The sequence below is a fragment of the Podarcis tiliguerta genome (genome assembly GCF_965153285.1).
Source record: "Podarcis tiliguerta genome assembly, chromosome: 3".
Lineage (NCBI taxonomy): Eukaryota > Metazoa > Chordata > Lepidosauria > Squamata > Lacertidae > Podarcis > Podarcis tiliguerta.
Genome location: NC_139536.1, coordinates 82,523,239 through 82,548,859, shown reverse-complemented (window position 1 = coordinate 82,548,859; position 25,621 = coordinate 82,523,239). Strand labels below are relative to the sequence as shown.

At 42.6% G+C, this 25,621-nt stretch overlaps 1 protein-coding gene across 6 annotated transcripts in view; it reads right to left on the bottom strand.

Annotated features, from left to right (window-relative positions):
• Positions 1–25,621, bottom strand: part of ASRGL1 (asparaginase and isoaspartyl peptidase 1) — a 68,353-nt gene that overhangs the window by 18,412 nt on the left and 24,320 nt on the right. For 3 of the 6 annotated variants that reach the window (XM_083431775.1, XM_083431776.1, XM_083431771.1), the window contains exon 2: positions 2,287–2,481. In XM_083431775.1, coding sequence (XP_083287901.1) covers positions 2,287–2,473 — 187 coding nt within the window. In that variant the 5' untranslated portion in view covers positions 2,474–2,481. Of the gene's footprint in view, positions 1–2,286; positions 2,482–6,340; positions 6,592–12,783; positions 12,864–25,621 lie in introns of those variants that run through there. The other 3 variants (XM_083431774.1, XM_083431773.1, XM_083431772.1) reach the window with 3 other exon arrangements.

The following is a 25,621-nucleotide window of genomic DNA, read 5'->3' as shown; positions in this document are numbered from 1 at the left end:
AGCACCAGTGGAAATATGAAGTACTTTTACTAACAAGGTACCAAAATACTGAATTTTTCTGAATAAAGAGGAAGTATTCTCAAACAAAAGCTTTGCTAATTTTAGAATGGAAGGATCTTGCAAAAAAATAGAGAGAGAGTCTTACACAAACGCTACATTTTTATAAGCTTGCTAAATGTCAAAGTTGTCATCGACTGATGATAACTCAGATTATCTCAGAAAGGTTATCGGGGATTTGTGATGGCTTAATAGCAGCTCTTCATAGTCAACATCATCCATCCCCCTCTCCTTCAAAAATTGGGGAGAGGGGTTGCTTTTGACTTATGTGCAATAATGACTGCAATCCTAAACCACATAAGTAATTCATCTAGTTCTGGTTCTCAAAGAATAAAGCAGTCTCACTTCAAAATGGCACAATTCGTTCACAAAGTTGAATACATTGGTCTGGACTCTCCCAGCCTTCTTTTTTTACTTCCGTCTTAAGTAACCGAATTGCTCTGGGAAACAGGCCACAGTACAAGTGCCACAGAGCTGAAGGCCGCACAGACAGTTGAGTGGTCGGTTGTGGTGTCACTCAGCTCTTCCATACCTCCAGCTCTGTGGCACTTGTACTGTGGCCTGGCACTGATCTCTTGTCTGTTGTTGTTGTTTAGTCGTTTAGTTGTGTCCGACTCTTCATGACTCCATGGACCAGAGCATGCCAGGCACTTCTGTCTTCCACTGCCTCCCGCAGTTTGGTCAAACTCATGCTGGTAGCTTCGAGAACACTGTCCAACCATCTCATCCTCTGTCGTCCCCTTCTCCTTGTGCCCTCAATCTTTCCCAACATCAGGGTCTTTTCCAGGGAGTCTTCTCTTCTCATGAGGTGGCCAAATTATTGGAGCCTCAGCTTCACAATCTGTCCTTCCAGTGAGCACTCAGGGCTGATTTCCTTAAGAATGGATAGGTTTGATCTTCTTGCAGTCCATAGGACTCTCAAGAGTCTCCTCTAGCACCATAATTCAAAAGCATCAATTCTTCGGTGATCAGCCCTCTCTTGCCTGTAACTTTGGTTAATAGGCAGCAGAGAGTGGAAAGGGATACCGACAACAAAAACCCCTTCCCCACAATGAATGAGGCTCTTTAAGCCATGTTTTGAGAATCACTGGCACATAAATACATTTTCCTCTCTTAAAAAGCAAAGGGAGCCACACTGATCCATAAAGAAAATTCCAGTTAGGCTGTTTAATACCATGCTGCTGGTTTACCAAGTCAAGCCAGTGGAATTGTCAATGTAAAAATGAGAAGAATCTATAAAGAGGAGTTATCCTGTATCTGTTTTATCATGCTGGAGACATTGAATTTAAAATATTTCCTGCTGTTTACCAAACTTCATTCAGGCAGAAAGTAAGAAATGGTATTCTCAACTTGAAACGTGGAACAAGTACAATACATTTCCCTTTAGACCTGATGCTTATTGATTTATTCATTTCCTAAAGCTATTGCATCTTATTGTTATTATTTAATTTATTAATCTCCTTTTACATGTGTCTCAAGGTGATTTGCAACCATACCATGAAAACAGATAAAAATAGTTTTAAAACAGTACCAAAAATTGAAGATGGGTTTAAGTAAGAATACAAAATGTACACCTACGGCAGGGACCTTTTCATCCAGATGAAAAAGATTGTTGAAACAAAAACGTCTTGTTTGCAGAAAGTACACATAGTGAGCAACCTGCTGCATCTCCACAGTGATACTGCCCTTCATGCAAACATATCCCCAAATGGTTCACACTGAGAAATTACAATAAAATACAATTTCATAATTAATCCCCAAGCATACCCTCACAATTAAAATAAAAAAGCACTTTCCAAATTCTCTTCAAAACCAGCCAAATGGGTGACTCACTTCCAGTGTTTAAAATATAACTCCCTCTTCCATCAGATCTAAAAATGTCGTTTTATTTAAAAAGCCAGGGAGAATAAAAATGTCTGGAACTGGCTCCTAAAAGGCAACAATTCCCAGGAGAGGGAATTCCATAACTGATGATAAAGCCCTGCTCCATCACGCACAGGCACAACTTCTGTTATTTATATTTAAGACAACCGTTTGCTGCCCTGAGGTGCATGAAGTATAAAATCTGAAACAGATAAACAGCAGAGAAAGGGGAGGCAGTGGAGAAAAGAGAAGCAGTACATGGTTGTTTCAGTTATCTGTGCCAGGGCTTAGTTAGAAGCTGAGTTCCATTGGGACATGGGAACTAGGCCAAAGGCTGTGGGGGCACAGAAAGTTCACAAAAATTACCTGCATTAAAATGTGGATCCTCTTCCATTACTACCACAGCTTCTTCCACTGCATCTAATGCACTCCCTCCATGTTTAAGGATACCGTAACCTTTCAGCGCTGCTCTGGTGACACCAGAACGACATCCGTCTTCTCTATCTTTAAAGATGCGACCAGCTCCACCATGAACAACGATTACTGGCTTCATGTTGTTTCCTGGATAGAAATGCAGAATTGTTACTCGGTCAGAAGAACCAACATCCCTTACAAAACAGACAAGGTCAAAGCATACTGCCTTCCTTTAATTTCACGTCTCAGCTGTGGAAATGGGATGAGCTATTGCCTAGATCTCATTCACGAAGCGACCACATAGTTCACAGGACATCTCCTGACCCTGAAAATCCTGTCAAGAGTTGTACAATGCTGACATTTTCAGCATGTGAGGAATTCTTTATCTGGAATCTTCCTACCAGCTGAGGGTTCAAAGTGCAGTCTTACTCCTGTTAAGTTTAAATGGACTTTTATTACTGATTAAAAGAGGAAGGGAAACACACAATATTTCATGAGGAGAGAGCATTGCACAGGCTTAGCCAACACAGCATGTTTTCCAAGTAATCAAATCACTTCATATGCTGCCTCAATAATTCTAGCTCACATTGTTTTCTTTAAAAGGTCGTCACCTGATTAGAGAAATCTTACAGTGCAAGCCTAACCAAGTCTGCTCAGAGCTAAGTCCTACTGAGGGCAAAAGGGTTTACTCTCAGGTAAGTGAGTACAGAATTGCAGCTTTAATATGTTAGTTGTGTGCAGTGCTGTTATTTTAGAAAGAGAGGTGCCAGAACTCACCATGAATGCCTCCCTTGTTCTCTTAGAATGGTAATGACACCTACCTGAGAGGTGCCGGAACTGAGTTCCGGTTAGTTTCAGCTGAAAAGAAGCCCTGGCTGTATGAATTTTAACTGATTACATCTGCATATATTTGCATGTACATAAAATATTTATTTTGCAGAGATAAGAAAGCACTCTCTCTTTGTTTTCAGATACCACATAAATCTGTTGTAGCAGACACCATCTTGTGAGAAGCATCTTTTAAAGGAAGGGAACAGACTCATCTATAATGATGCCTGCCATGTACAGTTATTAAAAAGGAACATTTAATAATTAACATTAAGGGAGAGGAAACATCTGTGTCCTGGTTAGGTGGGCTACATTTTAGTCAATCAAAAGGCCTTTAATCAATAAATCTGATTGATTAATTAATTAATCAGTATCCTAATTATTATTCTCATGGAAAGTATGAGGGAGATGCGTGTGCTCCCAAAACATTCGGGAACATCACGGGGAGTGATGCTCTACCATTGCTGTTTTGCAAATGCCAGCAGTATGACTGGTGACTGGCACCTCTCCTTCACACTAATTTATCATATCAAAGACCCACGGTGAATTAGTATATCTGCAGGCTGCTGTGTGAAGCTCAGAGCAGCTTGTCTATGGATGGGTAAGCTTTCATAACCCTGTGTCTTCATTCTGCAATGTCTGTGCCTATCAAACTCGCATGGCATGAGCAGTTTAGCTCTGCAGAATTACAATACTTGGTGAAAAGAATGGAGACATGTATGTTTCCAGGGTGTAAACCAGGACACATATCATATTATTCTAAATCAGAAGGCTACTTTCAACGGTATGATTTTCATCAGTGCAATTGATGCTGTAACTCTAGTGCTGAAAACTGTAGCTGAATATTTTTACAAAAACATCTACTGAATATCTAGGCATGGGCACAAAAGGGGATGGAGTGCTTTGGTATACCATTGTCTGCCTCAGAAAAAGCTCTTCCTGTGTGAATTTATGTTACAGGAATGAGATACAGGCCCACAACCTTGAGGGAAAATCCATAATGAAGTAAGCAGAGTTAAACCGATCCTTTCTTTGGAAGTTGGGGGCGGTATGTGTACTCAAAAAAAATTAATTAGGCAAATAAGTAAATCTGCATCCATTAAATATTTCCCATCAATTCATATTTAAAATGTTATATTTGATCCTTCAGGGGTATTTTCTTGGCATGGCTGGCTACTGTATATTCCATACCAAGAGAAACAGATCTTATTTCTGAGAAAAGATATTATTTATTTAGACTTTGAAGGGGACTCTGCCACCAGTGCCAATACAAGTCGATTTTAGAATTATGGCCAACATCAGTTTATTTGTAATCTTTGGGAACTTGTCAAAAAAATGTGTCACATACAAAATATGTAAAGTTGTTTGTTTTTAATGACATGGAATGCATAGGCACATATGACAGGTGTGGATGACCAGGGCTGCCTCCAGATTATCAGTGTTTTGTGTGAGGGAGTCAATAACATACTGTAAAGTTGAGTTTGTGCAATTAAAGTGGAGCAAAGTGCTCTATTGTTGCAACAACAACAATACTTTTTGCTGTTAGGAAAGAGATGGGGAAATGCACTAAATGCTGTTGGATAAACAAGTGGTTAATGGAAATACGTCAAACCACTGCACAAGCAAATCAGGATGAATGCTCATAGCTCTATAGCCTCCCCACAAGCACACAGGAAAGACTGGTCATAGTATGACATCTGTGTAAGCTTTCTGCCAGCAAATCAGGGTGGATTCTCAATAAACAGATCACATTGAAGAACCCTACACAGCCACAGAACTCATCAGGGAAATGGGCAGTGTAGCAAGCCTTGCTGAAAGCCTTTAAACAACAGGCAATGTAGACCTAAACAGGCCTTTTTAAAAGTGCCCAATGAGTCTTACTCCCTAGTGGGATTACAACCAAAGGGTAGTATTCAAGTAAGTCCTGCTCACAGCAGACCCACTGACAGGGCTGGCCCAAGACATTTTGGCACCTGAGACTAACAACACAATCCTTCACCACATACACACACACACCAGTTGAAATGAGAGAGGAGAGTATAAATCAGCTTTAGGGTGAGAGTGGAAGGTGAAGATTTTATGGGGGAAGTGAAGATTAGCAATGGAATGAGTGGAGGAGGCTGTGGAGGAAGAGGAGGAAGGAACAACAGAGGCCAGCCCTGCCCACTGAAATTAATGAACCTAAATTAATTATGTCTATGAGTGTCAATGGGCCTACTCTGAGTAGAGCTAGCATTGGAAACCACTCATCATAATGGTGTATTTCCCTGTGGAGTCATCGCACAGAGGAAAGCGGATATTGCAAGATGTGCATTATTTCCTCCTTAAGCTGCAAGCGCAACATGGTGCCAAAATCAGAACACCTGAGAAATTTAGGTCAGGCTGGGGCTAGGAAAGAAGCAAAAAAAAAAAAAAAAAAAAAAAAAAGCTAATACTATTGTAGGCTACATCAACTGAAGTATGGTGCCCTGAACAAGGGAAGTAATAATCCCACTCTATTCTGTGTGTCCTACAATTTAAGAAGGATGTTGACAAGCTAGAACATGCGTAGAGGAGGGTGACCAAGATGATCAGGGGTCTGGAAAACAAGCCTTATGAGGAACAGTTGAGGGAGCGGGGTATGTTTAGCCTGGCAGAGGAGATATGATAGCCACCTTCAAATATCTGAAGGGCTGTCAAGTGGAAGATGGAGCAAGCTTCTTTTCTCCTGCTCCAGAAGCGAGGATCTAAACCGATGGCTTCAAGTTACAAGAAAGGACTAAACACCTGGAAGAACTTTCTGACAGTAAGAGCTGTTCGACAAGAGAATGGTCTCCTTTGGGAGGTGGTGCACTCTCCTTCCTTGGAGGTTTTTAAAGCATAGGTCAGACAGCCAGTCTGTCATGGATGATCTAGTTGAAATTCCTGCATTGCAGGGGGTTGGACTGGATGACCCTTGAGGTCCCTTCCAACTCTGCAATTCCTTCAAAGCCCTCCCATTGGCGAAGGGTTTTTGCTAGGCCACCTGTGACGTCTCCCTTATTCACACTTACTGTCTGACTCTGGGAACGTGTGGATTCCCCCGAGTAGCTAGCAAGCTGGAGGGAAGCCAGCAAAGGGAGGAAAGCTCCCACCCATACACTCATTCATCCATTCTCCCGGCCTCTTGCAAGCCGTCCTCTCCCAGAGGTTTACTCACGGGTGGTTGCTTTTCCCGACTGCCCTTCAAAACCATCACCCTAGCATTTAAAATCGTTAAAAGCAGAGCTGGAGGAAGCCAAGAGCGGCTGCAAATAATATTACTCTTACAGTTAAATGTATTTCCAGAGCTCCACGGAGGGTGGGTGGGTAGGTAGGAGGGGTGATCACATGGCGAGGACAACTCCCCTTTCGCACCCTTGCCCTTAGAAAAGAGAGCCGCCTCGTCTTGCCTCCGTTTCAATGGGTTTGAAGCGAAGCTGCCCTCAACTGGAATGGCCGCTGCTGCCTTCAGGTCCGCCCCTCGCGAAAATGGCCGACCCATCCCATCCGATTCAACGTAACTGAAGCAAAATGACCGCCAGCTGTAAAGATGGTCGGTGCGCATCTCTCTATCTCTCTCTGTGCACAGAAGGGAGGTGTTTGCTTTTATCTCGCACTTTGGTTTCTCCCTCCTCCTCCTCCCCTTCCTCCTCCTCCTCTCCACAAAGTGAGAATGCTGAAGCAGCAGGAGGCAGAGGTGGTTAGTTCAAAGCTGACTGCATCTCACTGAACGGGATTTTGGCAGCCCAGGACAGCAAGAAAGAAAACCCAATAGATCCTAGCAGAAATGTTCGCAGATCATAGGGAGGATTTTAACATGCAGGCAGCCTGCTCTTGCTCGCATAACCAATTTCTGGAGATATTCGTCCTCTACCCTATTCACCGCCCCCTATCATATACAGTGGGATGCGGGTGGCGCGGTGGGTTAAACCACAGAGCCTTGGATTTGCTGATCAGAAGGTCGGCGGTTCGAATCCCCGCAACTGGGTGAGTGCCCGTTGCTCGGTCCCAGCTTCTGCCAACCTAGCAGTTCAAAAGCACAAAGTGCAAGTAGATAAATAGGTACCGCTCCAGCGGGAAGGTAAACGGCATTTCCATGTGCTGCTCTGGTTTGCCAGAAGCGGCTTAGTCATGCTGGCCACATGACCTGGAAGCGGTACGCCGGCTCCCTCGGCCAATAAAGCGAGATAAGCGCCACAACCCCCAAGTTGATCATGACTGGACCTAGCAGTCAGGGGTCCCTTTACCTATCATATACAGTATTTTAAAGTGTCTTTACTGTTAGTTACTTTATTTCTTTTTCTGTAGCTATACTACTGTTTCAGGGCTATTTTCAACCCTTAATTTGAAGTAGCAGTTTGACTGCCCAGTTTTAGCCTTTGAATACCTAAGGAATAATTAAGGTGTGTCACTGAGCCATGAGGATGTGCACAATGTCTATTCTAAAAATTAACAGCCTAGCCCAGCCCTACCCCACACAGTTGTGAATTTGGCCATGGGTTTCTTTGTGAGAGCAAACTTGGGCGTTAATAAATTCCAGATATAATCATGAGATTAGCATGCAATGAATTTACAAGATAACATTTTATTTTATGAGGTTTCAAATGCCAGTGGCATACTGAATCAGCCTTCAGTCCTATGCTTGCTTATTTGGCAGCAAGTCCCACTGAATTATTCAGGGTTTACATCTAAGCAAACACTGGGAGACGGGGGGGAGGAAGTAAATATTACAAATAACTGAACAAATAGTGAGTAGACTTGGAGTCTGAAGACCTTGTATTCCAGATCTACCACACTGTGCATCTGTGGATGAAACCAGTATCCAGGCAGTGTCTTTCCACTCACTGCTTAAACCGGGGGTAGGGAAATTGGATCATAAGAAGAACCTGTTGGATCAGAAGAATAGCCTCTGTAGTCCTATAGCCCCCTGTTCTCACAGTGGCCAGCTAAGTGCTTGCAAAATGCTCCTCACCCCCAAAAACAGGAAGAAAGGTGTGTTTTGGAACTTCAGGATGCATTTGCATGGGGATAAAGGAATGGAGGAGATTTCCTGCAACTCTACCTTTGTTGTAAAATAATAATAATAATAATAATAATAATAATAATAATAATAATAATAATAATTTATTTATACCCTGCACATCTGGCTGGGTTTCCCCAGCCACTCTGGGTGGCTTCCAACAAACCACTAAAATACAATAACCTATTAAACATTAAAAGCTTCCCTAAACAGGCCTACCTTCAGATGTCTTCTAAAAGTTTGGTAGTTATTTTTCTCTTTGACATCTGGAGGGAGGGAGTTCCACAGGGCGGGTGCCAATACCGAGAAGGCCCTCTGCCTGGTTCCCTGTAAATTGGCTTCTCGCAGCAAAGGAACCGCCAGAAGGCCCTTGGCGATGGAACTCAGTGTCCGGGCAACTTTTTCCCCCTTACACAATGGGGAAGGAAGAAAAAAATGAGTCTTGCAAGCAAGTGCACCGCTCGGGAGAAGTCTCCTTTGTTGCCTTCGCTTGCAAAACGCTCCTTTCTTCCTCCCATCCATGTCACGGTGTCAATTCCCATGAAAGGATTTTAATAAGTGAGTGGGATACCCATTTGTCAATCATGTGACATCGTAATGAAACCAAGTGATTGAAAGTTGGGTTGACCTGCCTGTCTGCCAAAGTTGGCCCATGAGAAGGGAGAGAAAGTTTCCCACTCCTTTAAAAGGCAGTCCTTGACATCATGCTTTTTGGGAGGTGGAGAAGAAATTGGAGATTAATAGTGCTGTCCTATGCATGTCTAATTAGAAGTAAGCCCCATGTATTCAATGGGACTTTCTCCCAAGTAGACATGCTAAAGAATCAGTGAATTTGTAGAAATAAAGTTTTAATGGGGCAATTTCACAAACCATATCTCCTTGAATTACAGGGTCTGTTCTATAAATTATCGGTTGAATCACTGTTTCTCTCCAGTGATAGTTATAACCATAGGAAGCCCAAGTCTTTTCCATCTGGGAAGTGCAGACACAGTTGCAAAGTTTGGAAGCCTGTCCTTGGCTATCTGGATGGACAGAAGTGTCACACTTTGTCAAAGTTTAATATAATCTAAAAAAAGAGATGTCTTGCCCTCAAAATTTTACAAAAGGAACAGGAAAATAAAGTACAGTGAAGAAGGTGCCCTGAAGATTCCCACCACTCTCCTTACACAAAATGCACCACTACTTGGTGGACCTTTAAAAAAAAGGTCAGGAGAAACACAATACTAAGTGGCACTGACATGTTAGATCCAGGCTGAATGACATGACCCTTTTTCAGAATAAAATGAAACTCTGAATTACAGAACTTTGCCAGGAAGGTAACAAAGTCGTCATTTTAGAATGACCTAGAAATGTAGAAAACGATACAAAAGTAAAAGAGCACGAGAGAGAACCTCAGCTTTATTAGAGTAGATGTAAGAATTTCCCCCTTATTTGAAATAAAAATGTAGCTTTGCTGGGCATCCGTACCATAGTATTTTTAAATGTGCCAATTTGTTGAGAAACATGATTTGCCACTGAGAAAGTTTAAAATGCTATATGAGATATATACAGTCTTTAACGAACTATTTAATGAGTGAAACCTACTTCTTGTATAAGCTCCACCAATTAAGTCCTAAACAAAAGTAGCAAACAGCAAGCAAAAAGCCTATCCAGCGAAACCATCCTAATCTACCTGCATCTCAATGCATGTGCCCCGGAACTAAACAAGAGTTACAAGCCAGAAATGCTATGTGGTATGAGCCATTTTCACCAGTGTTACCACAGAGGAATAACTGTGACTGCCATGGTGGATAATATCAGAGAGGAATGCCCTATTTTAGGAGAGGCTGTTCTGTAGCTGCAACACGTCCCATTTCAGAGTGGGGGGCACTGCCCTTAGTTGGTACATTGAGGTCACCCTGCCTGCCCCCACTGCTGAACCCATGAGGCCACTGTGGTAACTGCCAGTTCCAGAGTCTGGTCTGAGCTTTTGGGTGAGGTGTCTCGTCCTCAAATTTACCATCCTAGGCAACTGCCCAGTTTGCCTTCCTGTAACTACATTGTTGGGTGTGGTAGAGGCATAGCAGCAGGGAGCGTCAGATTGGTTCAGCTGCTCCCCTCTCCCTCTCAGTAACCAGCAGCAACATGCAGTGCTGTTGAGAAGCCAGGTAAGCAACACACTGCTGCCTCATCAACCGCTACTGAAATTTAATCCTTGGAAAGCACAGAGAGGGAAGGAAAGAAAGGGAAGGATTCCTAGGACAATTGCTTGAATAGTGCATTTAATTCCCATGGCTGTAGCTCAATGGAAATCACACACTATGCATGCTTGCCCACCATGGCAACTTTTTTCTTTACAGTACCGCTTGGGCCTTGGGCTTCTGTAGAATACCATACAACAAACACTGGTGTATACTATACAGGGCAGAATGATGTGCCTGCCTCAGGCAGAAGATGGGTGAAGAATGGTGGCGAGGTGTGGATGGACAAAGCCATTTCTGCCACTTAAGCCTGATGTCTTCAGGTGTCCTGATGCCATTGCTGAAGTAAAATTCAATTTTTATTTTATTTTATTTTTTCATGAGGCAGCAAAATGTTTTGGGCCTGGCTGGTGTCCACAGAAACTGCGCTAATTTAGGTCTCTTGTCATTTTTGTCTTTTTAGTCATGGAGTACAATAGAAATCATATTTATGGGGAATGTTTTTGTTAACTTCCAAAAACTTTTTCATTACCAAAAAAAACCCCCCTCACTCAACAACCCTAAAACATTCTGTGTTCCTGAAAATAAAATGATGGTACTCAGGATGAAGCAACCGCAGTGAAGCTTGAAAGCTTGGACTAGAGGGTCTCTGCGGCTGCTTTCTTAACAGAATATGAGATCAATCTTGTTTTAACAATGAGTAACTTTCTTACCCATTAAAAATAGATCACAGTGTTGTGAGCTCAGGGGAAGAATCTGCTAAAGATTTTGTGTGTGGTGCTGTGCGACTTGCCGCTGTCTTGTTACAATATGTGCCCAAAATTGAATAAGAAATCAGAATTGCACTGCTCCACATAGTCTTTTGAGTTAGAATTTGATTTGCACAATACTCCACTGACCTCTTCAGCATTTTATAATATAAATGAGCTTATCTATTTTCTGTCTCTGGTTTATGAGAAGGGCAAAAAAAATCAGATTGACAGCCACCCCAGATAATAGCACAGCACCCTTTTGTATTTCATACTGCTGCAATATTCTAATTCAGCTTAAGCTCCTTGTTTCTTCTGGAAATAACTTGATTTTGACATGGAAAATAGTGCAAACTCAGCTTGTATTCATTAGGGACAGGCCATTCTATATTCAGTCAGCAAGTTTGGGGGGATTCACAGGCTGCTGATAGACTTGCCTTGTTATAAGAAGAATGTGTAATTAGCACCTTTTGGTCACTGGGCTGAAAGTTAGTAGTGGAAGTTAGTTTATAATCCGGGAATTCAGCTGTGATCAGGTTTGGCACTGCGATAATCAGTGGGGGCAACATAACAGTGTGTGTAATAACACAGCAGCCTTGTAATTATTTTTCAGAGCACCTGATCCATTTTTAATATTCAATTAAGAAAAATCACATTGAAGGCAATTGACATTATCTTTCCCAGAGGCTCTTTATACCAACTCCTTTTAAGCTATTCATCTTGAAAATATATTCCCACTTGCCTACACATATGATTATCTGAATAATCTGGATTTCCTTCTCACTCCAAACCATTGAGGGAAGGGAGGCTATGCTGGGTTTTCCCCTTTAAATTGATACTTAAAGGATATAGGTTTGAATTTATGTAGTCAGGGTTCTGCTCAGATATCCAGAGACTTCAAGTAACCCACAATAAAATATTATTTTATGGTATGTGAAATCTTAAGGTGTAAATCACATACTTCATCCACCTCTCTCTTTAAAAGATATTAAATGGAGGCAAAGTTCATAATACTTGAGGTACACCTCAAATATTATGAACTTGGCCTGCATTTAATATTTTTTAGTGTTTCACTCATTAATTTCCCTATAACTGTTATAATTGGGGCTGTTTGAATCATGGCGGCCCTCACACGTATGGATCAGAGGCCTTCTTGTAAAGGTAAGCACTGCATGGTTATGGAATCTTCAGCAAAAAGACACTTCACAAGCCTTCCTACGCAAATACTCATGGGAAGGTGTTAAGGGGGACATAACGTATTTAAGAATAGAACTTGCTGAGCGTGTCTTCATTCTGAACGAAGAATGGCTAGTTCAATTAATTCAGGGTTATGTCTAAAATCAGAATAATCAATGTTATTCTTGGTTTCATAATGACAGTGAATCCTGTATAATATAAACAGTTAACCCGATTCTCAATATGTCCTTGGCTTATTTCACTTTGATATTCATAGTGATGGCTGAGTTTAAGGCACTCCTTCCTAGTCATTCACCTAGAGCAGGGATGGGGAAACCCGTGGGTCTCCAGATGTCATTGAACTGCAACTCCCAGTTGGCCTGGACAATGGTCAGGGGTTTTGGAAGCTGTAGTTCAGCAGCAGAGGAGGGCCACAGGTTTCCCATTTCTGATTCATAGCTTTGTGTGGTCGTATGATATGACTCAATATCATTACCTGCATCAACTTCAATGTCCTCTCCCCACACTGCTGCTTTATCATTGTCAAGGACCAGGAGTCTGATGCCTCTTCATCAGGTGGTGAAGATAAGGACCTTAAACCTGAAGGGGAAGGCAATGTAGGGCTAAGTGCCAGGGGTGCTTCCCGCCCCTGCCCATCGGCCCGAGGATGTGCCCGAGAATGTGCAGGCATAGGCAAACTTGCCCTCCAGATGTTTGGAGACTACAATTCCCATCATCCCTTACCACTGGTCCTGTTACCTAGGAATGATGTGAGTTGTATGTCAGCATTTCACTCCTCCGTTGCTGGATGTGCGATTGCTATATCACATGTCTGTGTTTACTTTCCAGGCTTGGAAAGTGTGAGAACGGAAGTCAGTCTTATCTCTTCCGCTTGTACTGTACTTTTGCACTTCTTTACTCTCTCTCTCTTGGAGAAGATGTGAGAGGATGCCATGGTTACTTTGTCCTGTGTATATTGCTTAATAAATCACTTAGAACGCTACACTCAGGCTCCACGATCGTTTCTGCTATACTCTGCTGATAGAGTATGCACATATCTTTTGATATGTGTTGCTACAGCACACCAGGACTGAAGATTGGAGAATGTCCTGGGGCTGCGCTTCATCAGGAAGACGCCCGGAGAGGTCTGTCTCATTCCGGGGGCTGCGTGTGCCCCCCAGGCATGTTCCGACATTGTAGTCCCAAAACATCTGGAGGGCCAAGTTTGCCTATGCCTGCTCTGAGGACTCCACTGTATACAACCCTGGAAGACTCAAACTTCCCCCTGCTCCACTGCAGTAGGAAATTACTGAGAGGGCAGGGCCCCTTTGAGTTAACCAGCATCTTGCAGCAGTGCTGGTGCTAACCATCAGGCTGACCTGCTGTTATTACTATATAAAGGCTCGCTTTCAGCTTGGAGCAGTTTCAGAGCTCTGTATTTCTCATAAAACAGCCTTTTCCCTTTCACTTTTGACTCTTGCATTGAGAAGGCTTTTCCACATATATGTTTTGCACATACAGTTTGGAGAGAGAAAAAGTTGGGAGAATGGCAGGATTGTCATCATTTTTCCTGGCAGGGCTCCTGCTCCTTGAAAAGGTTGCATCACAACCTAATCATCTACAGCTAAACATCCTTCCTGGTGTAAAGGTAAAGCACTGGCAGCTGAATCTTTGCCTGGTCGAGAGATCTCATCTTCAGTGAGACTGGATGGTCATACCCACTTCAGTGGCATACTAAGAGCTTCATCATAAGCACCACAAGGTGTAGGATGTGAAACACAAGAGCAGTCAAGTACAACATCCCTAGAGTGAGCATAAAAGGGGATGTCTGGACCAGCCAGTCGGACCTTTCTGTTTCTCCTGTGTGCTGGACCCAGGGGGGGGGGCAGGTTACCAAGAGGCGTGGTCAGAGTCCGGTCCTGGATCAAGGGTCTGGAGATTGTCCACCAAGGGCGAAGCAGGGTCCAAAGCAAGAAGCCGGGCATGGTCAGGAACTCCGGAAGAACAGGTTTCCAACGACGATGTTGCTCCCGCAACCTGGGACTGTGCTGACTGGCCTTTATCTCCTCTGGGGCCAGGGGCGGTCCCGGCCCACAGGTGACCCACCTCTCCTGGCCTTAAGGCGAGCACTCCTCCTGAGAGAACTTAGTTCCCTCCGCCTTTCTGCCCTGAGCCTCTGCAGCTCAGGAGAGGCTGGAGGGTTACTGGACCCAGGGGCAGCTTCACCTTCCCCTGACAGGGCTGGGAGAGGCGCACCTGCAGGCAATGGGTCCTCAACCACCTCTGGAGCCAGAGTGGATACATCTGCTCCTGAGGACACGGCACAGGTGCAGGCCCTTCAGATTCAAGCCCCTGCCCCGGCTCAGCCGGCCCTGGAGGCGGGGACTCCTGTGCAGGCTGGGACTCATCAGATTCAGCTTCTGAATCAGATTCCCAGGCCATCATATCCTGTCTGGGACAGACTTCCTCTACATGTGACCAGAGGTGGACATGGCCTCACCTGTGCAGGTAATGACAAAAGCATAGGACTGGTTGCCATCTCTCTCTCTCTGACTATATTTGTCGAAGAAGCAACATCTGCTTAGCCAAAGATGCTTCCAGCCAAGAGAGGACAAAGGGACTGTCTCCTTATGAGATAGTTTCCAGGTGTATGTTACTTTTCTAAGCTAAGTCTGCCTTCTGGGATCCAATTGTGAACAGAATGTGTGTGAGTAAACTCTTTTTATACTTTTATAGAGGACTGTGTCGTGTCTTATCTTTTATGGGGGAATAAGGGGAAAATATCAGGACAGTTATTATAGAGGCTTTAGCGAGCCTCAGCAAACCCATCCGCTGTGAGTTTAAAAAGAGGAATGTTACTCTGCTAAAATTGTGGAACTTGTTAACACAAGTTGGAAAGGATATAATCACACAATATATCCTCTCCTGCATCCCTGAACATTACCACACAAGGTTCCTTCCTACGCTCTGTTGTCCCATTTCACTACATGCAAACATTTCCAGATAAAATTTATTTAGAATTTGGCAGAGACGGTATTTATTCAATGCAATCAAATGTTTTTCGGCATCCTTCTAAGTGGCACAAAGGGGAAGTTTTAAATAAGTAGCTTTGTGAAGAGATTTCAACAGTCTGGTAATTTTAAAAATATGTCAAGAAAGCAACTGCCTTCTCTAAAATGTACTTGATTCCTTTCTCCCCTTTCTTTCTTTTTCTAAAAAAAAAAAAAAACCTTAATTTTGCTGAACTGAATCCCAAAGGGGCTGCTTAAAAGTGCTGGCAATGATATTGCCTTTTTTAAAAAAACAAACAAACCAACCACAACCCTCTTTGTTGGCTTTCAACTAGCACAGTTCATCTGACTCCACCCCCCCCCCCCAGCCCATCTATTTTAAGGATTGCAGAAATGGCTTTGTTTGCCTAGCAATAGCCATTTAAACTCGGTTTTAGAAACAGTAAATATTAAAATGAAAGGAGGGGGAAATGGCATTCAGCTCTGTTTATAAAATGCTATTGGGAAACTGCCATCTGGGAAAGTTATCAATGTAAAGGAATGTTCTATAATTTCCTGTGAATGCATGATAAAAGAAATACCTAAGACATTTTTCTCATTTGGTACATGTGACAGATCGCTCATTTCTCATCAATTTCCTCTTAAGAAGGTCTAACTTTGTAGTCTTATATAATTCTGAAACTCGGTGATTTATCTTCCACTCAACGGTTGATTCTCTGAAACACGTTGCCTGAACAAATGTACATTTCTCTCGTATTGGCAGCCTGATCTTCCTGAGCCAGGATCACACCATCAGTGAATCCTGCTGCTGGAGAATTCACAACACACTTTAAGGTTGTGAACTGCCTTGTGATCTTTGGATGAATGGCGGTATACAAATTTAATAATAAATAAATAAAAATAAACCTGAAATGTTCTGTTTGCTTTCACTGGCTTTTTCATTGAAAGAATAATATGCAATCATCCTACAGAAAGATCTAAGGTACAACATATTTGGTATAGCAGCCTCCATGACAACCAGCTGCACAATGTGTGAGCAAAACAGAACAAGAGTTTTACAGGGCTGTGGATATATTTAAAAAATGAAGAGACAAAGCTTTTGGCAAACTAGTGTTTAGGAAGCAGCCCTGCAACCCTGAAATCCCTTATGTGGTCCCATCAATTAGACAGGAAAAAGAGCAAGGCAAATGGAGAAATAATCTGGAAGTCTACAGCAATTCCCAAATACAGAGAGATTATGGTCCTCACTGGATGCCATTGTCAACAAGCGCTATGCTACTGGAAATGAAATATGGTGCTGAAAATTTCCAGCACTGAATGATCCATGCCTCTTATGAGAAATATTGGCCTTCATTTGTATTTTTCTAAATGATTAATGGAGGGCAGCTTTAATAATAACCGCGAAGTAGCTGACACAACTCTGCATGGCCCTCACATGTTGGTAGAGCACCTGGGTATTTGTGTCTCTCTCTTGTCCCAACACATACCCTCTAACATTTCTCTGATGAAAATAGGGATGTCATATTCCATTATTATTATTATTATTATTATTATTATTACCGCCACCCATCCTTCTGATTGGGTTGTTCCAGCCACTCTGAACGGCTTCCAACATATATAAAAACATAATAAAACATTAAACATTAAAAAAACTTCCCCATAAAGGGCTGCCTTCAGAGGTCTTCAAAAGGTTGTATAGTTACTTATCTCCTTGGCTTGCGGGTCATATAACTCAATACTCTCCAACATTTCTCCAATGAAAATAGGGATGTCCTAAGGAAAAGTGTGATATTCCAGAATCATATCAGAAACTGACAGCTTCTGTATTTCCAGGACTGACCCTGGAAAATAGGGACAGTAGGAGGGTCTGCAACCAGGGACGCTTCAAAAGTATGCTCGTGTGTGCTAAACTTTTTTTATGGCTGGAAATAAAGAATAGTTTTTTAGGAGCATTGAGAGAGAAATCACTTCCCTTATGGCACACACATTGCCTCTCCTGCCTCTGGCCGAATAGGTTTTTGGAACAATACAAGCCCCACTAAAATCTGTTTGACTAGAGGTGGCACTAGGATGACTGCACATGCCACAAACAGCAATCCCTCTTTCCAAATGCCTTCAGCTAGCTGCAAGGAAACAAACCAAAACCTATTATCTGTAGTCTAATAGAATGTTGTGTCCTCCTGTCTCTTTAAGATCGTTCAATCGTGCCTGGGAAGTGATTCCTCTGGCCAAAGGAAGAGCCCAACTTAGGGAATCAGTAATTGTTTCTTGGCTCTCAAAAAAGAAGGTCAAATACCACACTTTCTCCATTCCAACAATCAGATCAGCTGCAAATAAACTGCTCAGAAGAACAATGTAATAAAGGATCAGACAAATCCCAGGATATTTGTTTCTTTCCTTTCATGTATTGGCAGAATGAGAGCTTGTGAGAAAAAACAATTGTTATTCATGGTACAAGTTGTTGTGTAGTTGAGCAATTGTGCATGCAATGCACAATAATGATCTAGACCGGCACCAAATGGGGCACAATGTGTAATTAACCCAGATCTCTGCTTTTAAATGGGGAACAATGAGCAATTAAGCAAGATCTCCGTGCCTTTGAATGAGAAATGGTGTGCAATTTTTGCTAGACCTGTGCGTTAAACTGGGGCATCATGTAATTTAACCAACTACATATGTGATGCTGTGTAACAAGGATGCAAAAGATAAACTTGCTATTGCAAGTATCCCAGATCTGCTTTTGCAGATACGCCTTGAACATACGATGCCCATCTTGGGAAGCACAGAAAGATCCACAGAAATAAATAAGATTTTGAATACAAACTACAAGGAAAGGCAAAATACCAATTCACATGTGCCTTTTATATTGTTACAAGTTATAGGGTAGGCTGTATGTCTGAGCCCTCCTTCAATTCCTGGATCCAGCCCAGATTCAATTGCTGGAATAGCCAGGCCAGCCTGGTAATATCCCATTCAGTATGGGTCGTGAAGGGAACAAAGGAAGTGGCTCTGTGACAAAGGACAAATTGGTGGGTCTCCCTTCCAAAAGGGAAAATCTGGACTGAGTTGTGAGCTTTTTTGGGGGGGGGGGAAGGGTGGACCATGCCCTGCCCTGCCCTGCCTGGTTTTGAGAAGGTGGCGTAAGGGCTCCCGCACTGCTTCTCCTCCATTGGGTCTTGCTCCAGCCAGTATCCAGTTGTGTGTCAGTACTGCCCTGCTTTTGAACAGCTTTGAGCCACTAAAACACACACACACACACACACACACACACACACACACACAGACATTTTTTCAGTTTTTGAGACATTTTCAGCAAGGAATCGCCCCTGTTGCCATAAGTCTGGGTTTCCCCGGACATTTAGCTGATTTCTGGAAATTCCCCCCGGGCGCCATTTTCATCGTTTGAATTCTGGACCTGTCCAGGAAAATCTGGACGTATGGCAACCCTGCTCTCCCTCAGCTGTCTTATTGGTTAGAAAGACAAAAGGCCTGAGTGGAGTTTGTGAGCCAGAAGCTGGAAGAAAAGCTGCAAACAGGAAAGGGAGAGGGAGAGGCATGTTTGATTTCAGTTTGAGTCCAAGGCTACAGCAATGGAAAAAGCAATGCCCTTTTGAGGCTTTAATACTGTGAACCCCCCCCCATCATAGATTTGGGTTGTATATCTGTGTAAATAAACCATATTTCATGAAGACACCACAGTCTCTACTGTGCCTCATTTCCAAACGGAAACACAGACCCTGGGTAAGCTCCTGAAACCCCTGGGATCTCAGACTGCTATGTGATTAGGTTGGTGTACAACAATATATATTACTTTTTAAAAATTTGAGTTTGTTTATTCAGTTTTGTGACAAAAGGTGCCAGGTGGCTGTAAATCATGTGCTAATTAGTGTTGACAGAAACAAAAATAGTTGTTCTCTTTTTCTTTTCAACACAATACGTTAACATATACAGTGCTTCTATTTTAAGTTGGTATCAGGACAGGAGTCAATTCCAGCAGTTCTGTTGTACACTGAGTAATGAGGCTATGCTGCGTATATGTTAGAGACCACAGAGCCCTCAAGTTGGAATCTAACCTTTATTTCCAGGTGAGCTGCACCTTTCTGCTGGGAAACCCCAACAGATTGCATTAATTGCTAGAGAGTTATCATTTGCCCTAAGACTGTTTCCCGGGGACAGTCCCCAGATTTACAAATCAGTCCCCTGACAAAGCCCTATCATTCCTACGGAAGTTGAAAAGTGTCCCCGGATTCATTGAAAAAAATCTGGTAACCTTATGGCCTAAGGACCTAGCTTACCCATTTCGCCCAGTTTTATTGCCCATTACATGAGAATACTTCCTTAAAGCAAACATAAAGGTTATGATAGTGCAATCCAACCCATTCTCTATTGCCCCAGCAATAACCATTGCTGCTAAGAGGTGACATTCCAGCAACACACATAGGATGCTTCTAGACAGTCTGTGGTGTGGACTTCAATTTCATCCAGCAAATTCAAGCTGCACAGCTAAAGCTGATCTGGGACTATGGCTAAAGAAGCCCACTTCCCACAAAAGATCAGAGTTTTTGTGATGAGGAAAGGGATGAGAAAACACACCAGAAAGTGTGGGACAACACATGCTTTGATGCAACATAACCTAATCTCCTTACAAACAAATCGAGACGAATGTTCATTAAACATGTTATCTGGAAGGCATCCAAGACATATCATCGCCTAGAAGTTCTACTGAAGGTACCCCTCCCCCCATTGGCTTATTACTTATTTTAATTGCTTATTGGCTGCTGTATTAAGCTGTGGATTTGAGTGATCCCTCAGTCTTTGAGAGTGATTTGCTCAAAAGGCATGGTTATGCCGCCTTCCCCTGTTTTGCACTTTTATTTTCTTTCCATCTATTTTATCAAGGTATCTGTTACGCTTCTGTAATTCATTATTTATGCTTTTTTTGTTTTTTTACATTTGACTGACACCTGGATCTCTGCTTCTGACATGGGTTACTTTTGCTGTGTTAACTTCCCATTGGTTCTCCTTTTCATTGTCTTTCTTAGGGTGTGTGTGTGTACGTCTTCTTTCTCCAAGATACTATTTTTCTTCTATTCCTTCCCCCGCCCTCCCCATGTTTGAATCCCATGCTGCATGACTATTTCCCCCAGCAAGCGTTACTCTCGCTCTTATGTACCACCCTCCTGGTTCAATGTCTACTTTTTTGTGTGTGGGGGACCTGATTTTGAAGTCTGGCTTTAATCTTTTCTGCCGTTTTTGTCTCCTGTTTTACTAGGTGGTGATGTGCACATTGATCAAACAGCTGATTCAGAATCCTTCAGGTTTATTCTCCCCCTTTTTATTACTTTGATCTTTCCCTGTTTCCTTCCTCTGCTGCTCTCAAGTCTTGATTTAGTCATCACTTCCTCATGCTCACCTGTTGATTTTTCTAATATTCCACATTCCCTTTATGATTATCATTTGATTTTATTTGCTCTGGTATTCAGTTCTGCTGCTTCGCCAAGAGATCATAATTCCGTTCCTGCGACCTGATACTTTCCCCATTCAACTAACTCAAATCTGTTTCCTATTTCTGCACCATCTACCACTAGTGCTGGTGTTTTGTAAGTCTGTGGTAGCATCCATTCTTCATTCGTGTGATCCTCATAAGTTTTCATCTTCATCATTCTTGCTCTGCTCAGCCTTGGCTCATTCCTGAATTGTGCTGCCTCCTGCTTGTACATTTGTACTGCTGAACATTCATGGTTCAAATTCCATCTGTTGTCTGATTTTCTCCATTTATAAATTTGTGCTCTCTTTCCCCCTCCTATTTATTTTGTGAGGTGGTTTTTTCTTTTGCTTTAAAAGTCTTATTTTTCTCACTACTGTTTGCCTCCTGTTTGTATGTAATCCACTTTGTCACTCTCTTTTATCTCCTAAAGCTTTCTTAGTCAAAGTCACTTCCACTGTTTGTCCCAACCTCTGCCTTCTGTTTTCTTTGAGAGCCACTCCATATCCTCAGACAAATCTTATAGTGTGGTGCTATATCTATCTATATTTAATTTTTGTTTTTGTTTTCATCTCATCTTCCACAGTGCTAACGTTGGTCTTGTTTAGCTTTTTCATCTCATCAAGATTCTTTCTCTTCTTTCTGTTGATAACTGCTTGTTCATTAGTTTGTTCTTTTTACAATTATTTGCTTTTTGGTTGGACTCATCTTAGGCCTCTTGCTCTGGACTTTAGGGGTTGTTTTTGCTCAGCTCTGTCTCTCTGTGTGTATTTGAACATGTAATTCCTTGCTTCTCTTTCTTACCTTATATCCCTTCTGGCGGCAAGAGAGGAAGAGGGCATGCAGAGATTTCTCCTGCTATCTCTGGGTTCAAGGTTTCGTTCTTAACTTTTCAGTACATGCATTGTCTGTGCCTTTTCATAGTTTATTGGACTTTTCTTGTTTGCTTTCCATTTGTCTTCTACCCCACTGCCCCTGTCCAAGTGGTTTGGGGTTTTTTTTGTTACCTTTTCTCTGTTGTGCTTTACTTGTTGAGAGATGCACCCCATTCAATGTAGCCCAGCCTTTAAGAAACATCTTAAAATATGCATTTGTTTCAGCAGCTTATTTTTTATTTTATATACAAAATTATATGTATGCCAACCCAAGGTGGTTGAATTAATTTCTGCTTGATCCTATTGTCAGGTCTCCTCCCGTTACATCTCTCTCTCTCCCCCCACCCACCCCCGATCTTATGTTGTATCATTTAGTAAATTGTAAGGCAAGACCATGATTTTTTTTTAAAAAATGGTAAAGTGTCAAGTTGTCATAAGTTGTCATGTACTACTGCTGCTGTTACTACCTGCTTCTTAACTGCCACAGTGATGAGCTGGGCAGTTGTTACTCTTTAAAATAAAAATGCAAGCAATATTGTGTAATTAGTGGAATGCCCACCAGATGGCAGCTATGAGTGTTGTGATAGCCCGAACCTTGAACAGCAACTAAGGCTTTGACAGGGAGGAGGAACCATCTAGATAAGGAAAACCGATGGTGTCATCAGTTGTTACCAGAAGCCAAGGATTGGGAGTGGCTCTGAAAGGCAAGAGGACAGCTGAGCCTGGACTGGAGACCATCAGCAGAGAACTCCTTTGAGCCAGTTTCCCAAACTGGGACCCTCAGAGAGAGCATCACCCCTTGAGACAGATTGCCCTGAGGAAACCAGTCCTCTTTGTGGCAGGGGTCACATGCTCCTTACGACCTCAGTGCTGGCAACATCCAAGGCAGAAGCGGCCTGGAGAATTAGAAGCTGCCTTGAGTGCTGGGCTCCAGGCTAGAGAAGTCCCTCGCCAGGAATTTCGCTTTTCCAGAAGGAGTCAGACCTTGGACTGTTCTGCACGACAGTCTGTGATCCTTTCCACTGTGGGGTGTTTTTTATGGTTAGAACACATATAGGTCTGAAAAGACATGCCATAATGGCTGCTGATTTCACAGAGCAAGGAGAACCAGTGGTTCCTTCCCCGGGCCACTGCTGTTCTTGTGGGGAAGAGACATTGGCAGGTCAGTCTTCCAGGTGGAAAGCTGCAAGTTCTTCACACACCATCCATTACCTCCCCCTACCCCACCACCTCAGTTTGTAGACAGCGTCTTTCCTTTCCTGACTGGAAAAAACAGTTTAGGAGGAGGGGATGAGCAGACAGCTGATAGACTCACAGTGCTGTTGCCATCATTACATAAGATGCTCCAACTAGTGAAAGTACAAGTAATTAATAGACGTAAGCTAAATAAATTAAGCTATTGATGTTGGATCTACAAACTTCTTGCAAACTGAAGAGGCGCACACCCAGATGCTTATGCTGACTTATTACAGGGTGCAAATATTGTGTTCCAATAATGGAAGTTACATAATTCACCATACGCTTGAAAACAACTCTATTTCAATTAAAACAGCAGAACTGATAACATTCCTTTTTTTCTTTTTTCTTTTAGTTTTGGGGAAAGATCCCCAGCTTGTAATTGCATTAATTACAAACACGCGCACAGTTGAAAAAAGTCATTCAGATGTAAATGCCCTTAAATGAGAAGAAAGCAATTGGCAGTATAATTTTTGGTTGTTGCAGTTAATGAAACTATTTGATTTTGTTTTAATTGGACTTTTAATACCACAAAGCACTCTCCCAGTGATGAGATTTCTTCAGGAAGGTACTATCCAGCAGTAACTCCAAGACTTGCAGAGGAAACTCATGCTGTGTGTGTGTGCTTTCACGGCATGCCCCTCAGCAGACTTTGGCGTTTCTCAGATTTTACATTTGCCACTAGATGAAGCAGTGCAGAGAGCGGTGAGGTGTTCACCACAGATTTTAAAAACTCACTTTTCGCTTAACTATTTATTCCCACTAACACGTATCTAAGCAGGTGCCAGTGGCCTGTTATCCTGTCTTCTCATACAAATCAAGCAGACTTATTGCTAGATCTGGGGTTGAGCATTGCTGTGTGGGAGAGGATAGCTGTACAGTGGTAACTCAGGTTACATATGCTTCAGGTTACATACGCTTCAGGTTACAGACTCCGTTAACCCAGAAATAGTGCTTCAGGTTAAGAACTTTGCTTCAGGATGAGAACCTGAAGTGCTCCAGCGGTGCGGCGGCAGCAGGAGGCCCCATTAGCTAAAGTGGTGCTTCAGGTTAAGAACAGTTTCAGGTTAAGTACGAACCTCCGGAAGGAATTAAATACTTAACCTGAGGTACCACTGTATATCTTGCTTTTAGAAAATACAGACAAATCTCTTTGAAGAGCCTTGGGGGGGGGGGAGGATAGTTTTGCAATGGTTGTCACTTTTTAATATTTTTGTTCAAGAGCTAGGCAAGCATTCTGTCACTAGAGCAGAAATGGGGAGCCTCAGGCCAGGGGGGTGAATGTGGCCCTCCATACATCTTTATTGTGCCCTCTAGACACTCCCCAGCCTCGTTCTTATCTCCTCATGCCATACTCACACCAGCTCTGCTTCGCAAGCTCCTGGAGTGCTATCTCTGGCAAGGTTGTGTCCTTGAACCCTGATAATGCTACTTGCTTATATGGATGGAGGACAGAGACTGAGGTGGAGGATCGGGTAACAATCCAGCATGTGGACCAGATCCTTTCTTCCCTCACCACCATCATCCAGGTCAGTTTTGATAGGTGGGTGGAGCCATTTGAACCTGTGGTCAATGAAGACTGGTACCCAGCTGATTAATGCAGAGAGGCTAGCTTTCAGACAGGATGGGTCTCAGCATCACAAACTGCTTGCTGATGGGCTTCAGAGTGATGGCTCTCAGCACACACCAGCTGTTTGGCACTGAGAGCCATTTTGTTTTGCTTGGTTTTTTTTTTTTTTACATTATTGTAATCTATTTGGGTATGTTATTGTTAGCTGCTTTAGGCTTCCTTTTTGGACAGAAAAGCAGGGTACAAATATATTAAAAAAATGAAAATGAAGTTTCATAACACAAGATGTTTGGAAGACGGGCAGTTTCTCCAAGACAGAGAATCGTGGTTCTTTCATGAACACTACTAACAATCCTAAGGGACAGGTACTAATTCGAGCTGGTCCTAATGGAAAGCACTTATATGATCGTATATAAAATAAGATAGAAGGTTATGAGAGAAATTGAATAGAGGCAAAGTCTTTTGTCGAGACAGAGATAGCCCTCACATTGATCTCAAAATGATCGCCCCCATCAACGCCAAAGGAAATTAGGAATGTTAAGTGCAATGTGATCTTTCCTGCAAATTCAAGGGTTAGTCAGCTAAAGCCAACAGGAGCAAGATTCAAATCCCTGTGAATTTAATATACCATTTAGGAAGTATTGATCATCTTCTTTTTTTAAAAAAAAAAAGATGCCTTTTTGGCTACAGTTCAGTGCCAGATATTTGGCACAAAATAAGTAGCCAGTGGTTTGGAAAACAGAGCACAGATAGAAGGATTGTTCAGTTTCTTTCTCAGATATGGTTGGAACTCAGAAATTCTTCCCGCTGAGGAAATGAATCCTTTGAAATACACTTCAGAATGGCATCCCTCCTCCCTTTTAGGCCTGCCACACAGCCTGGGTGTCAACAGGGAAAGAAAACCTTTATGGCCTGTTGGAGATGTCCTCAGCTTCAAATTTAGAGTGAAATATGGGGTCTTAGACCATGATTTCCTTAGTAGTGCTAGTCTGCAGATGTGGGTGCTTACAAGGGAGAAATCTGTGGGCAGGAGAAAGATGCTTCGCCATTCCCAGCTTAACAATTCCCTTTTGCAGGTACCCCCTTTCTGCTTCAGCAGTTTTACATCACTGACCACAGATCCTGCCCCCACAAGCATCTGCAGCCCCTTCATTTTA